General features: G+C 44.1%; 1 protein-coding gene and 1 pseudogene across 1 annotated transcript in view; one reads left to right on the plus strand and one right to left on the minus strand.

The window, feature by feature from the left end:
• Positions 1 to 411: 411 nt before the first annotated feature.
• LOC139003942 (heterogeneous nuclear ribonucleoprotein A/B-like) lies at positions 412 to 4,909 on the plus strand (annotated as a pseudogene).
• A 5,978-nt stretch (positions 4,910 to 10,887) lies between these two features.
• WDR76 (WD repeat domain 76) overlaps positions 10,888 to 15,683 on the minus strand; it is a 30,722-nt gene continuing 25,926 nt past the window's right edge. The window contains exon 13 of the mRNA XM_070423625.1: positions 10,888 to 11,263. Coding sequence (XP_070279726.1) covers positions 11,008 to 11,263 — 256 coding nt within the window. The 3' untranslated portion in view covers positions 10,888 to 11,007. The remainder of the gene's footprint in view (positions 11,264 to 15,683) is intronic.

A 15,683-nucleotide genomic window follows, 5' to 3' on the forward strand; every position in this document is an offset into this window, starting at 1 on the left:
CATCATAGTGGAAAGAGAGAACTCCTTTGTTTCTCATCTTAAATTTACAAGTCAGACAACTATAACTCAAGAAAGGATTCCCTGCTCAACACACAAACATGCCTGAAAGATCCACGGACATCTGAGGGTGGGCGTACTGGAACTAGTAGGGGAGACAGGTCCGCGGGAAGGATAGGGACGGCCCACAGGCACAGTTCGCTGCCCACTGAGGCTCCAACAAGCACAGTAGCAGAGAAGTCGGGCTGCAGCCCTCACACATCAGAGGGGCAAAAAGCAGTTTTTCCCTGGGAAAATGCATCTCCCTTTCCTCCCTCCCCATCATGGCAGAGGTGGATAGAGATGGGCAGGAAGCTTGAAAAAACACAGTGGTGCCTACAGCCTGTGCTGGCAGGAGGGCAGAGCCAAGAGACCATGAACTTGCCCTCCCTGTACCATACTCCCCAGCAGAGGGTAAAGAAAGCAGGGAAGCTTTAAACAGCACAGCAGTACCTAAAGACAGCCATTACTGGAAGGATGGCTGAGCCACAAGATTGAAAATGGCCCCCAACCCCGCTGCCCCACACTCCCCCGAAGAACCTGGTGAAGAAAGCTGAGCTGCCCCAAAAGTATAGAGAAAAGAAAGTACCCTACCTACCAACCTGCTGAATGGTTAAAAGCAAAACAGCATCTAAACAAGAAAAGAGTTTATACCTCAATGTGCTGCACAGAAACAACCCATCAGGCACACAGTTTGGTTGTTCAATCCCATGAACAACCACGCTAACCTGGGAGCACAGAAAGAAAATGAAAAGTCTCCAAAAAGCAAATTCAAAGTCATGGAAAACGGTGATTTAAATGACAGATAATTCAATATTGCAATTATGAAGAAACTCAATGATATACAAGAAAACTCAGAAAGGGAGTTCATGAATTCAGAAATAAAATTAATAATCAAAAGGAATACTATATCAAAGAGATTGAAACTGGAAAAAGACCAAACATGAATTCTGAAGCGGAAGAACTCAATAAAGATGACGAGAAGTGTACTAGAGAGCACTGAAAATGGAGCAAGCCAGATGGAAGGGTGCTGGAAGCCGGTCCATCCTTGCTGCTTGACAGAGTCGCTGCAGGAAAGAAACATTTTCACAGCATATGTCTCAAGGGACCTGGCGTATATGGCATACTGTTCTTAATATGTTTGCAACCCCTTCTTGGTGCTATGTGTTTTAACCAAGGTCACCTCTCCGAGAAAGGTTGTTTCCCCAGGTAGGGATCTTTCCCTGAGGTTAGGGAGGGGATAAAACCCCTGAACTAAGTGCCAGGCGGTAGTTAATCCCTTTAGCTACAAACAATCATGCTTAAGCTACATAATCTTTCCTCCCTGGAATGGAGATAAGAAATGCCCTAACCTTTGCAATAGACATTGACGGGATTAAAATCAACTGGTATAAATACAGATGTAACAAGACAGTAAGAGACAGAACCTAGAGACAGAACCTAGAGAGAGAACATGGCAAAAGATCCTGAAGAACCTGGCTAAAGAAACTGGTGACCGAACCTGGCTGGAGAATCTGGAGAACCTGGCTGGAGAACCTAGTGAGAGAATATGGCTACAGAACCTGGCAACAGAACCTAGCAAGAGAACATGGCAACAGAACCTGGCTGAAGAACCTAGCGAGAGAACATGGCAAGAGAACCTGGACAGAACTTGGCTGGAGATACTGGCTAGAGATCCTAGCTAGGTTGCTGATCAACTGAACGCTGTCTCCGTGTCATTCCTTCTTCGCCGACTCCGTCCACACCTTTGGAGACCCCTGGACCTGCTGGGGCTGGACCCCAACAGAAGGGAGAATTAGCAAGCTTGAGATAGAAATCTTGCAAATGACTCAGGAGGAAGAGGGAAAACTAAGAGTTAAGAGAAATAAAAAGAACTCTACAAAAACTATCTGACTACATAAAAAAGTGCAATATAAGGATAATAAGTATATCAGAGGAGAAGAGAGGTAAAAGGAAACAGAAAGCTTATTCAAACAAATAATGGATTCAAACCTATGGAAAGAACTGGATTTTAAAATAGAAGTTACCAGAACACCTAATTATATCAAGGAAAAAAAGACCTTCTCCAAAACACATTTTATTCAAACTGTCAAAAATCAATGATAGCCCGGCCGGTATGGCTCGACAGTTGAGTGCCAACCCAGGAACCAAGAGGTCGTTGGAACCGGGGTCAGGACACATGCCCAGGTAGTGGGCTCAATCCGCAGTAGAGGGATGTGCAGGAGGCAGCTGATCAAAGATGTTCTTCTCTCATCGATATTTCTATCTCTCTATCCCTCTCTCTTCCTCTCTAAAAATCAATAAAAACATTTATTTTTTTTAAATATATTTTATTGATTTTTTACAGAGAGGAAGGGAGAGAGATAGAGAGTTAGAAACATTGATGAGAGAGAAACATCAATCAGCTGCCTCCTACATGCCCTTGACCAGAATCGAACCTGGGACCTTTCAGTCCGCAGGCCAACGCTCTATCCACTGAGCCAAACCGGCTTCGGCAATAAAAACATTTTTTTTTTAAAAAAATCAATGACAAAGAAAGAATTCTCAAGGCAGCCAGAGAAATAGACTGTAACCTACAATGGAAACCCCATCTATACTAATAATAGAGGAATATGCAAATTGTCCAGGACACTGTCACAGTAACAGTAACGACCAAACAGCAGGCTGTGTGGGGCGACCAGGCCAGCAGGGGGGTTAATGAGGGATGACCAAACGACTGAACAGCAGGCTGCTTGGGGTGACCAGGTTCGCAGGGGGCACTATTGGGGGCAACCAGGCCAGCGGGGGGGGGGGGGGGGGGGGGACAGTGGGAGCAACCAAATGACTGAACAGCAGGGTGCATGGGGTGACCAGGCCGGCAGGGGGGGGCAGTGGGGGTGACCAGGCCAGCAGGGGGGGCAGTGAGGGGCAACCAGGCCGGCAGGGGGGGCAGTTAGGGTGACCAGGCCAGCAGAGGGGGCGCAGTCGGGAGCGACCAGGCTGGCACGGGGGGCAGTTAGGGGCAATCAGGCTGGCAGGCAGAGGCAGTTAGGGGTGATCAGGCAGGCGAGCAGTTAGGAACCAGGGGTCCCAGATTGTGAGAGGTATCTCAGATTGGAAAGGGTGCAGGCTAGGCTGAGGGGACACCCTTCTCCCATGCAGGAATTTCATGCACTGGGCCTCTAGTTAGATTATAATGAGATTTCTCAGTAGACACATTACAGGACAGGAGTGGAAGGAAATTAAGAAAATATGAAAGAGAGGGAACATCAGACAAGGATAATATATCCAGAAGAGTTATCCTTTAGATATGAAGGAGAAATAAAGGCTTTCCCAGATAAACAAAAACAGAGAATTTACCAACACCAGACCAGCAATGCAAGAATTGTTTAGAGGACGTATAGAAAACTGCCAAATTAAAAGAGCGGACAAAATCACAAGGGAAGAGAAACAATGGAGATACAAACAAAAAATAAAATGGCTGCAAGTCCTCACACAGTATCAATCGCCCGAGGTGGCGCCCCCATGCCTTGTGCTCCTCTGAGATAAGCCAACACCACTGTGGCCAAGGAGGCAGGTCTCACGCATCAGGGCCTCACTCAGCATGTGGGGTCGCTGAGGCACTGAGGCAGCAGGCCACACTGCCAGGCAGACGGAGGGTGGGGAGCAGGCCTCCCTGAAGTGAGGGGGTGGGAGTGCAAGGCACAATGATGAGCCCTTCCACTCTGCCCACCCCCCACCCTCCTGCTCAGCGCTGCCACACCACAGCCGATGACAGCAGGAGGTCTAGCAGGCTGAGACGGGAGACCTGCAGTATTGCTAGCTGTGCTGGAAGGAGCACCAGCGATAGGACTGGAAGAAGCACAAGGTCAGGTGCCAGAGTGGTGGTGGAGGGGCCCCCTCCAACAACAAAACCAACCCCGGCAAGGAAGAGGAGGGTGCAGGGAAAATGTTCATTGGTCACCTGAGCTGGAATACCAGCAAAATGGACCTAAAGGATTCTTTTACCAAATTTGGAGACTGTACAATAAAAATGGATCCCAACACTAGCCGGTCAAGAGGGTCTGGGTCTCTTCTCTTCAAAGATGCAGCCAGTGTGAAGGTCCCGGACCAGAAGGAGCACAGGCGTGATGGCCGCGTCATTGACCCCAAAAAGGCCAAGGCCATGAGGGAGCCTATAAAGAAGTTTTTTGTGGGGGGTTGTCCTGAAGCCACTGAGAAGAAAATCAGAGAGTTTCCAGGCGAGTTTGGGGAGATCAAGGCCATTGATCATCCAATGGATCCAAAGTCAAACAAAAGACAAGGCTTTGTTTTTATCACCTTTAAAGAAGAGGAAGCCCTGTGAAGAAGGTTCTGGAGAAAAAGTTCTACACCAGTGGTTCTCAACCGTCCTAATGCCGCGCCCCTTTAATACAGTTCCTCATGTTGTGGTGACCCCCAACCATAAAATTATTTTCGTTGCTACTTCATAACTGTAATTTTGCTACTGTTATGAATCATAATGTAAATATTTGATATGCAGGATGTCTTTTCATTGTTACAAATTGAACATAATTAAAGCATAGTGATTAATCACAAAAACAGTATGTAATTATATATGTGTTTTCCGATGGTCTTAGGCGACCCCTGTGAAAGGGTCATTCGACCCCCAAAGGGGTCGCGACCCACAGGTTGAGAACCGCTGTTCTATACCTTCAGAAGCAAGTGTGAAATCAAGGTGGCTCTGCCCAGAAAAGCCTATCAACAGCAGCAGTATGGCTCTGGGGGCCCCATAAACTGCAACCAGGGGAACCGAGGCAGTGGTGTGGCAGTGGAAGCGGAGAAGGTCAAGGTAGTACAACTTACGGGAAGAGCCAGCGATGTGGTGGCCATCAGCATTAACAAGCCACACTGAGGCTTCGGCAATGCCCATCTGACAGCACACCCTTTGTTTGAATAATGAGTGAACACAAACAATTATGTACCAAATATAACTTGGCATACTTTCTATAGCCTGTCCCATGTGCATCTTAAATCCCCTCTCGCCCCCCGCCCCCACACACATCACTCTTGTTTACTATTTCCAGACCTCTAGTTATTTTAGGCGGCGTGTGGTATCTATCTCAGAGGCCAGAGCGGCTTTGTGCGCTGATTTTATGACCGGGTTACCCAGGACCTGGTGGGAGGGTCTGTTTCCTGCTGCCACTCTGCAGCCTGGACCTGTGGACTCTGGTTGTAAAGAGGTCTATCTTAGGAAACCAGTGTCACCTTTTTAAATTTTACATGAATTTTATATATTTCCTATAATGGAAGTGTTAATTTTACTCTTTTTGGTTCCTTTTGGGAATCTAACATATTGTAAGGTATTTTACACATGTCCTTCCTGATTTTGCCACAATCTGGATACTGAAGCTATCTACACTTTTGAAATAAAAATGTACGCCCCCTCCAAAAAAAAAAAAAAAAAATCAGTGTGTCAATAAATAAAATAGAGTACAAAAAGACAACAGAAAAAATTAATGAAACAAAGAGCCAGTTCTTTGTAAAGATAAAATTGAAAAAACCTCTGGGTATACTCACTAAGGAAAAAAAAAGAGAAGATTCAAATAAATAAAATCAGATATGAAAGAGAAGTTACAATGGACACCACAGAAATACAAAAAAATTATACAAGAATACTATACATCACTAAATTTAATAACTCACAAGAAACAAATTCTCAGAAATATACATCCTTCCTAGACTCAGTCATGAAGAACTGAAAAACCTAAACAGGCCAATCACCAGCAAGGAAACTGAAACAGTAATCAAACACTTCCCAACAAACAAAAGTCCAGTTCAAGACAGCTTCACCTGTGAATGCTAACAAACAATCCACTATTGAACACCAATTCTTCTCAACCTATTCCCAAGAAAATTAAAGACAGGGAATACTCCTAACTCATTTTATAAGGCCACCATTACCCTGACACCAAAACCAGGCAATGACAACCAACACACAAAAAAAGAAAATTACAACCACAAAAGATCCCAAATAGCTAAAGCAATCCTGAAAACAAAGAACAAAGCTGGAGGTATCATACATACCTTGACTTCAAACTAGACTACAAAGTTATAATAATCAAAATAGTATGGTACTGGCAGAAAAACAGATACACAGACCAATAAAACAGAATTTCGAGCCCACAAATAAACCCACACATACATGACAAGAGCCAAAAACATACAATGGCGAAAGAAAAGTCTCTTCAATAAAGAGTATGAAGAAAACTGGAAAGCCACATGCAAAAGAATAAAACTAGACTGCTATCTGATACCATTCACAAAATTTAACTCAAAACAGCTTAAAAACTTGAATATAAGACCTGAAGCAATAAAATACATAGAAGAAAACAGACACTAAACTTATAGACATTGGTCTCAGAGGCAAGGGCAGTAAAAGAAAAAAGAAAAAAAAGAACAGGACTAAAGCTTTTGCATCAACAAAACAAAAAGGTGACCAACCAAACAGCAGAACGTATTTACAAACAATAACTCTGATAAAGAGCTAATATCCAAAATATGCAAAGAACTCATACAACTCAACATCAAAATATAAAAAATCCAATTACAAAATGGGCAAAGGCCCTGGTCATGTGGCTCAGTTGGATGGAGGGTTGTCCCATACACCAAAAGGTTATGGGCTTGATTCCTGGTCAGGGCACATACCTAGGTTGTGGGTTTTATCCCCAGCCAGGACATATTCGGGAGGCAACCGATCAATGTTTCTCTCTCACATGGATGTTTCTTGCTCTCTCTCTCCTCCTCTCTAAAAATCAGTAAAACATATCCTCAAGTGAGGATTTTTTTTAAAAATGGGCAGAGGAAAATTCCTCGCATAGGCAATTTTCTAAGGAAGACATGGCCAACAGATATATGAAAAGATGCTCAACATCATTACTTATAAGAGAAATGCAAATTCAAACCACAATGAAATACCACCTCACACCTGTTAGAATGGCTATTATCAATAAGAACTAGCAGTATTGGAAAAAACATGAAAAGGGAACCCTCACACACAAAGGGTATGTAAATTGGTGTAGCTACTATGCAAAACAGTATGGCAAAGCCTCAAAAAAATTAAGAATAGAGGTACCATAAGACCCAGCAATCCCTCTTCTGGTATCTATCCCAAAATTTTTAAAACAATTATTTGTAAGGATATGTGATCCCTGCAGCATTATTCACAATAGCCAAGACATGGAACAACCTAAGTGTCCTTCAACAGATGACTAGAGATAGAAGATATGGCACATATGGCATAAGTACTGTGAAATATTGCTCAGCCATAAAAAACATGAGATATTGCGGCCCTGGCTGGGTAGCTCAGTTGATTGCAGCATTGTCCTAATATGCCAAGGTTGCAGGTTCGATCCCTGGTCAGGGCACATACAAGAAACAACCAATGAGTCCATAAAGAAGTGGAACAACAAATCAATGTCTCTCTCTCTCTCCCTCTCTCCTTCTCTCTCTCTCTAAAATTCAATAAATAAAAAATCTAAAAACAAAAAAAAACATGCGATATTGCTATTTGCAACAACATGGATGGATCTTGAGAGTATCATGCTAAGTGAAATAAGTCATATATGGGATATTAAAACCAAAAGCAACAAACAGCCTGGCTGGAGTGGCTCAGTTGGTTGAGTGTCATCTGTGCACCCAAGGGTTGCCGGTTCGATTCCCAATCAGGACACATACCTCGGTTGCAGATTTGATCCCCAGTTGGAGTGCCTGCAGAGGGTAGCCAATCAATATTTCTCTCTCACATCTATGTTTCTCTCTCTCTCTTCCTCGAAACATGTCCTTAGTGAGGATTTTTTCTTAAAAAGGCAATAAACAGCCCCAGCTGGTTTGGCTCAGTGGACCGAGTGTTGGCCTGCAGACTGAAGGGTCCTGGGTTCGATTCTGGTCAAGAGCACATGCCCAGGGTGTGGGCTTGATTCCAGGTAGGGGGCATGCAGAAAGCAGCCAATCAATGATTCTCTCTCATCATGGATGTTTCTGTCCTCTCTCCCTCTCCCTTCCTCTCTGAAATCAATCAAGATATATATTTAAAATAAAATGAAATAAAAAGGCAACAAACAAACAAAAAACCTCATATATACAGAGAAGAGGGGCTGGGGAAGGACAAAGAAAGTAAAGGGGATAAAATACATGGTGACAGAAGGAGACTAGATTTCAGATGGTGGGCACACAATAGAGTATATACAGATGCAGTAGTATAAAAATGTATGCCTGAAACTTACATAATGTTATTATGAAGCAATGTCACCCCAATAATTTTTTTCAAAACCATATTATTAGACCACAAAAGTTTTTAATACTAATCATTCAAAGCTTTATAACTGTTAATATTACAGCTTCTCAACATACTGCCCGATTAAAGTGCTGAAGGCATCACAGCCTCCCTCGAATTTCTTCCCCGACCCGTAGAAATAACCAAGGTTTCTCCTTCACCAAAAGTACATCCTGGGAGAAAACCAAGATGGCAGCATAGGTAAACACCGGAAATTGCTGCCTCCCACAACAAATTCAAAAATACAACTAACAGACAAAACGGACATCATCCAGAACCACAGGAAGGCTGGCTGAGTGGAAATTCTACAACTAGAAGGAAAGAGAAAAGCACACTGAGACTCAGAGGAGGTGCGGAAGTGCAGAGGTACGGAGGCGCACTCGGCAAGGGCTGGCAACTGAGGACGCAGCTTTCTTTTTGAATCAAGAGGGAGTCACAAGCCCCCGACTGCTCTGAACTCCAGTTCCGGAAAGTCTCTGGGACCCAGACTCATACGGGGAGAAACTGGACTGTCTGGCAGCGGGCAGAACTCGGAACTCGCGGGCGGCTTTCTCTCAGAGGTGCTTGCAGCAATTACCGGGACACTGAGACATGGGGCCTCTTAGGGCAGGGCTGAGGATCAGCCATAGCTGCTTGCTCCACCCTGTTAATTCCCTGAGACCCCGCCCCACCCAAGCTGTGTGCAGACGCTTTTGCATATGAATGCCCTGGCCCTTTGCAATCTGAAAATTACCTAACAAACTGCAGCTGGGCCAGAGAGACCCAGAACATCCCAAAGAAGGCCCAAGGCCCCACAGCAGCTTGCATTGCTTCACAGCTGGGCCTCATCTGGGCACCTCCAAACCCCAAACAAGGAAGGGGAATCTGCAGGTCTCTTCGTAGCTCCTGCTGGGTAGCCTCAGGCAGAGGCTAAATTAGCACCTCCTTAGATCCAAGAGCCAGTGTACCCAGTGATTAGAGTGGGACCATCCAATTACAACTCCTCAGATCCATAAGGGACACACTCAGGGGGCAGATTCAGTGAGCACCAAGGCCTCACTGAAGCAAGTCTTGCCTCATAAGGGTGTCTTCAGCACAGAAGTTCTCCCACCGTAGACACAGCTGACTCTCACAGCCAATTGGCCTGGAGGTCAATTCACCCAGTGATACCTACAACAATCAAGGCTTAACTACAACAAGACTGTGCACAAAGACCACAAAGGGATGCACCAAGAGTGTCCACCTCAGGTAATTGGGGAGGCTGAGCCACTGGGCCATATAAGACACCTAGCACACAAAGCCACTCCACCAACACAGGGAAGCATAAAAAACGCGGAGACAAAGAAACAGGTCACAAATGACAGAAATGGAGGAAAGCAAATGACTGGATATAGAGTTCAAAACCACACTCTTAAGGTTTTTCAAGAACTTTCTAGAAACCGCTGATAAATTTAGTAAGACCCTCAAAAAGACTGGTGAGACCACCGATAAATGTAGTGAGACCCTCAAGAAATCTAGTGAGCCCCTCAAGGTTATGAAAAAGGACCAACTAGAAATTAAGCATACACTGACTGAAATAAAGAATATTATACAGACTCCCAACAGCAGACCAGAGGAGCGCAAGAATCAAGTCAAAGATTTGAAATACAAAGAAGCAAAAAACACCCAACCGGAAAAGCAAAATGAAAAAAGAATCCAAAAATACGAAGATAGTGTAAGGAGCCTCTGGGACAGCTTCAAGCATACCAACATCAGAATTATAGCGGTGCCAGAAGAAGAGAGAGAGCAAGATATTGAAAACCTATTTGAAGAAATAATGACAGAAAACTTCCCCTACCTGGTGAAAGAAATAGACTTACAAGTCCAGGAAGCGCAGAGAACCCCAAACAAAAGGAATCCAAAGAGGACCACACCAAGACACATCATAATTAAAATGCCAAGAGCAAAAGACAAAGAGAGAATCTTAAAAGCAGCAAGAGAAAGAAACTCAGTTACCTACAAGGGAATACCCATACGACTGTCAGCTGATTTCTCAACAGAAACTTTGCAGGCCAGAAGGGAGTGGCAAGAAATATTCAAAGTGATGAATAGCAAGAACCTACAACCAAGATTACTTTATCCAGCAAAGCTATCATTCAGAAGTGAAGGTCAGATAAAGAGCTTCACAGGTAAGGAAAAGCTAAAGGAGTTCATCACCACCAAACCAGTATTATATGAAATGCTGAAAGGTATCCTTTAAGAAGAGGAAGAAGAAGAAGGTAAAGATACAAATTATGAACAACAAATACACATCTATCAACAAGTGAATCTAAGAATCAAGTGAATAAATAATCTGATGAACAGAATAAACTGGTGATTATAATAGAATCAGGGGCATAGAAAGGGGGTGGACTGACTATTCTTGGCGGGGAAAGGGGTGTGGGGGATTCGGGAAGAGACTGGACAAAAATCGTGCACCTATGGATGAGGACAGTGTGGGAGGGGGGTGAGGGCGAAGGGTGGGGTGGGAACCAGGTGGAGGGGAGCTATGGGGGAAAAAAGAGGAACAACTGTAATAATCTGAACAATAAAGATTTAATTAAAAAAAAAAGTACATCCTGCTCATAGTTCCTATTAATAAAGCAATTTATTTTTGCTAAATAGACATCAATTAATTTAAACAAATTAATATTGCCTAAAGCAAAAACCCAGCAACTTTCTTAATTCATAAAAACATGTATCTTTCCACTGGAATTACCTCCAGCCAAAATATACCGAGTTGGATGCATAGCATTGATGGAGCACACAGAAACTAGGCATTCTCCACCAAGAAAAGAATGCACCTGCTTTCCTGTCTCATGGAAGATTTCCACCTGTCGTGGATAGGCCATGCTGCCCACTATGATACAGTCTTCTTGTTTAGGGTCCCACACAGCTCGGAACCTGGTCAGCCATCGCCCAGTATTGGTGTTGTGCCTAGTGGGGAAAAAAATGTGTAAAAGATAGTAAGTGTTAAATAACTCAAGGTAGCAACAGGCAAAGAGTAAAGATGGCATTGCTCCTAAATGCTGGTTTTCTCTACAAGTTTCTATCTATTTTTTTTTTAAATAGTAGGTATAACTTCATCCCACAGATTTTTTTAAATATATTTTTATTAAATTCAGAAATGAAGGGAGAGGAAGACACAGATAGAAACAATCAATGATGAGAGAGAATCATTGATTGGTTGCCTCCTGCATGCCCCCTACTGGGGACCAAGCCCGCAACCTGGCCATGTGCCCTTGACTGGAATCAAACCCGCAGGCTGACGCTCTATCCACTGAGCCAAACTGGCTAGGGCTCTGTCAAGTTTCTTATCTTTAAGTTACTGAGTTACCATCAACCTAATCTCATCCTTCTTATAAGACTTAAACTCAGGATACAATGTCTTCTGTATTTTTGATTGTCAATGTTGAGTATAGTGATTTGTTCTCAGTGGATGGTCACTAAGTGTCTATTGAAATGGCATTTTTTGTTCATTATTTCCTAGCTCAACAGACTTTCCTCCTTTTTTTAATACATACAAATAGAAGCAGCTCTAGAAATAAGAAATATGGCCGTAACCAGTTTGGCTCAGTGAATAGAGCGTCAGCCTGTGGACTGAAGGGTCCCAGGTTCAATTCCAGTCAAGGGCATGTACCTTGGTTGTGGGCACATCCCCAGTAGGAGGTGTGCAGGAGGCAGCTGATTGATGCTTCTCTCTCACTGATGTTTCTAACTCTCTATCTCTCTCCCTTCCTCTCTGTAAAATCAATAAAATATATTTTAAAAAAAAAGAAAGAAGAAATATGTAATCTGGTTATCACTGTTTTAACATGAGCTGCTATTTCCATATTTGTATTCCCCTGATAACAAACCCCCAAATCAATTTATATTCCATACATCTCTAAAGTAAAAAATTTGAGGCTCAAAGAAAAAAATCATAAGGGATTATCAAAAAATGTCTGTAAAAAAATGAAAATGAAAACACAACATACCAAAATATCTGGGATACTGTGAAAGCAATACTAATAGAAAAATTAATAGCAGTAAGCCCTTACATTAAAAAGATCTCAAAATCAACAACCTAACTCCACCTCAAGGAACAAAGAAGGAAGAATAAGGAAAAAACCTTACTACACCTCCAAGAAAAAAAGAATAAACTAAACCGAAACTTAGCAAAAGGAAAGAAATCATAAAGATTAGAACAGAAGTAAATAAAACAGAGAACAGAAAAACAATATTAAGAACTAAGAGTTGGCTTTTCAAAAAACTTGAGAAAACTTTAGCTAGATTAAGAAAAAATGCAAATAAATAAAACCAGAAATGAAAGAGGAACATTACAACTGATGTCACAGAGATAAAAAGGACTATAAAAGAATACTATGAGCAATTTTATGCCAACAAGTTGGATAACCTAGAAGAAATGGATAAATTCCCAGAAACACACAACTTACCAAGACTGAATCATGAAGAAATTAAAAAAATTTAAATAGACCGACAACTAGTAAGGAGATTAAAACAGTTATCAAGCACCTCCCCAGTGGCTGGAGTAGGGGGGTAAAAAGAAAAACCCACTCAACTAAAAGAAGACAAACAATCCAATTGAAAAATGGACAGAAGACCTGAATAGACATTTCTCCAAAGAGGACACACAAATGGCGAAGAGACACATGGAAAAATGCTCAAAGTCATTAATCATCAGAGAAATGCAAATTAAAACCATAATGAGATATCACCTCACACCTGTCAGAATGACTCATCAAAAAAATAAACTAAACAACAACAAAAAATAATCAACAAATCTGTGCACCGGGCCTCTAGTATGCATATAAGATCTTTGGTTAATCTCTTCCCACCCTCGCCCCTTCCCTCTGAGATTCATCAGTCTGTTCCATGTTTCCATGCCTGTGTGTTGAGGGTCTGCCCCCTGGTGGTCAGTGTACATCATAGCTACCAGTCAAACAGTCGCTTAGGCTATCTACACTAATAAAAGAGAAAAATGGTAATTAGCGTACAACCGCTACCCTTCCGATTGGCTAATCAGCGTATCCTTATGCAAATTAACTGTCAGCCAAGATGACGGCCGGCAGCTAGGCAGCTGGAAGCGAACATGAGGCTTGCTTGCTCCAGTGTCTGCAGACTCCAACGTTCCCCGCCTGACTTGCCGGACTCTGAGCTGGCAGTTTGAAACATTCTAACAAATATAGCCGGCTGGGATCTCAGAGCTGAAGTTATACATTGTTTCGATTATAGAATGGCAAACAAACCAGCAGTGGAAGCCTCAGAGCTAGAGCCAGAGCTAAAGCTGGCCCAGAAGAAAAAAAAAAAAGAAAAAAGGAGTGGTTGGGAGCTTTAGTCAAAACCCCTAGCCTGAAAGCAGTCCTCAGCCCCTCACCCAGACTGGCCAGGCACCCCAGTGGGGACCCCCACCCTGAAGGGTGTGTGACCAGCTGCAAACAGCCATCATCCCCTCATCCAGGCTGGCCAGGCACCCCAGTGGGGACCCCCACCCTGATCCAGGACACCCTTCAGGGCAAACCAGCCGGCCCCCAGGCTTCTATCCTATATAGTAAAAGGGTAATATGCCTCCCAGCACCAGGATCAGCGGAGCCGTGAGGCCTCCTGGCACCAGATCAGCGTGACAGGGTGCAGCGCCCAAACCCCCTGATCGCCCTGTGGCTCTGTGTGTGACAGTGTGTGGCCCCAACCCCCTGATCAGCCCTGCTCTGTGTGTGACAGGGGGTGGTGCCCCAACCCCCCTCCCCCCGCCCACGGGCCCTGCTCTGTCTGTGACGGGGTAGAGCCATAACCTCCCCATCGGACCTGCCCTGAGTGTGACAGTGGTGGTGCCCCAACCCCCTGATTGGCCCTGCTCTGTGGGTGATAGAGGGAGGCGCCCCAACCCCCTGATCCATCCTGCTCTGTGTGTGACAGGGGGCGGTGCCCTAACTCCCCTATCAGCCCTACTCTGTGCGTGACGGGGGGAGCTCCCCAACCCCCTGATGGGCCCTGCTCTGTGCATGAGAGGGGGAGCTCCCCATCCCCCTGATTGGCCCTGCTCTGTGAGTGACAGGGGGCAGCGCCCCAGCCCCCTGATGGGCCCTGCTCTGTGAGAGACAGGGGGCAGCGCCCCAACCCCCTGATTGGCCCTGCTCTGTGCATCACAGGGGGTGGCGCCGCAACCTCCCCATTGAACCTGCCTTGAGTGTGACAGGGGGGGCTGCCCCAACCCCCCAATCAGCCCTACCCTGAGCGTGACTGAGGGTGGCATCGCAACCTCCCAATCCGCCCTGCTCTGTGCATGACAGGGGGCGGCACGCCAACTCCCCAATCAGCCCTGCTCTGAGCCCAACCAGGGGCTGCACCTAGGGATTGGGCCTGCCCTCTGCCACCTGGGAGCAGGCCTAAGCCAGCAGGTCGTTATCTCCCGAGGGGTCCCAGACTGCGAGAGGGCACAGGCCAGGCTGAGGGACCCCCTCTTCCCCCCCCCGAGTGCACAAATTTTTGTGCACCGGGCCTCTAGTTATATATAGAGATCTTAGAGATTACACACACAAAAGAAAACCCTGTTAAAACAAAGTTGCAGATACAAAATCAACACACAAAAATCAGTTATATTTCTTCTATACACTAACAATGACCAATCTCTATCAAAAGCCCAATTTGCAGAAAGAAAAACCAAAAATTCTAATATTAATATGGAATCTCAAGGGATCATGAATAGCCAAAACAATCTAAAAAGAAGAACAAAGTTGGTGGCCTCAAACTTACTGATTTCAAAACATACTAAGAAGCAACAGTAATCAAGACAGTGTGATACTGGCAGAAGAATAGGAAAAGAATAGGAAGCTCAGAAATAAACTCTCATGTATGTGGTCAAATGATTAAGTGTGCTAAGACCACACAATGAGGGAAGGACAGTCTCTTCAACAAATGGTGCTGGGAATACTGGAATCTACATGCAAAAGGATGAAGTTAGACAGTAAAAATTAACTCAAAATGGATTAAAGATCTAAACATAACACCATAAACTATAAAACACCTAGAAGAAAACATCAGGGAAAAGCTTCAGGCATTGCATTTGGCAATGATTTCTTGGATATGACACCAAAATCACAGACAACACAAGCAAAAATAGACAAATAGGACTATATCAAACTTTAAAACCCCTTTCTTATTAAAGAAGTTTGGACTACAGAGAATCACATTTCCCACGGCTACTCAATGCTTTTAACTTTTAATAAGAATTAATACCTACACCAGAATCATCACCCTAGATCAGTGATGGCGAACCTTTTGAGCTTGGCGTGTCAGCATTTTGAAAAACCCTAACTTAACTCTGGTGCCGTGTCACATACAGAAATTTTTTGATATT

This window comes from Myotis yumanensis, unplaced genomic scaffold, assembly GCF_028538775.1.
Source record: "Myotis yumanensis isolate MYYU_CA2020_CCGP unplaced genomic scaffold, mMyoYum1.0.hap1 SCAF_1, whole genome shotgun sequence".
Lineage (NCBI taxonomy): Eukaryota > Metazoa > Chordata > Mammalia > Chiroptera > Vespertilionidae > Myotis > Myotis yumanensis.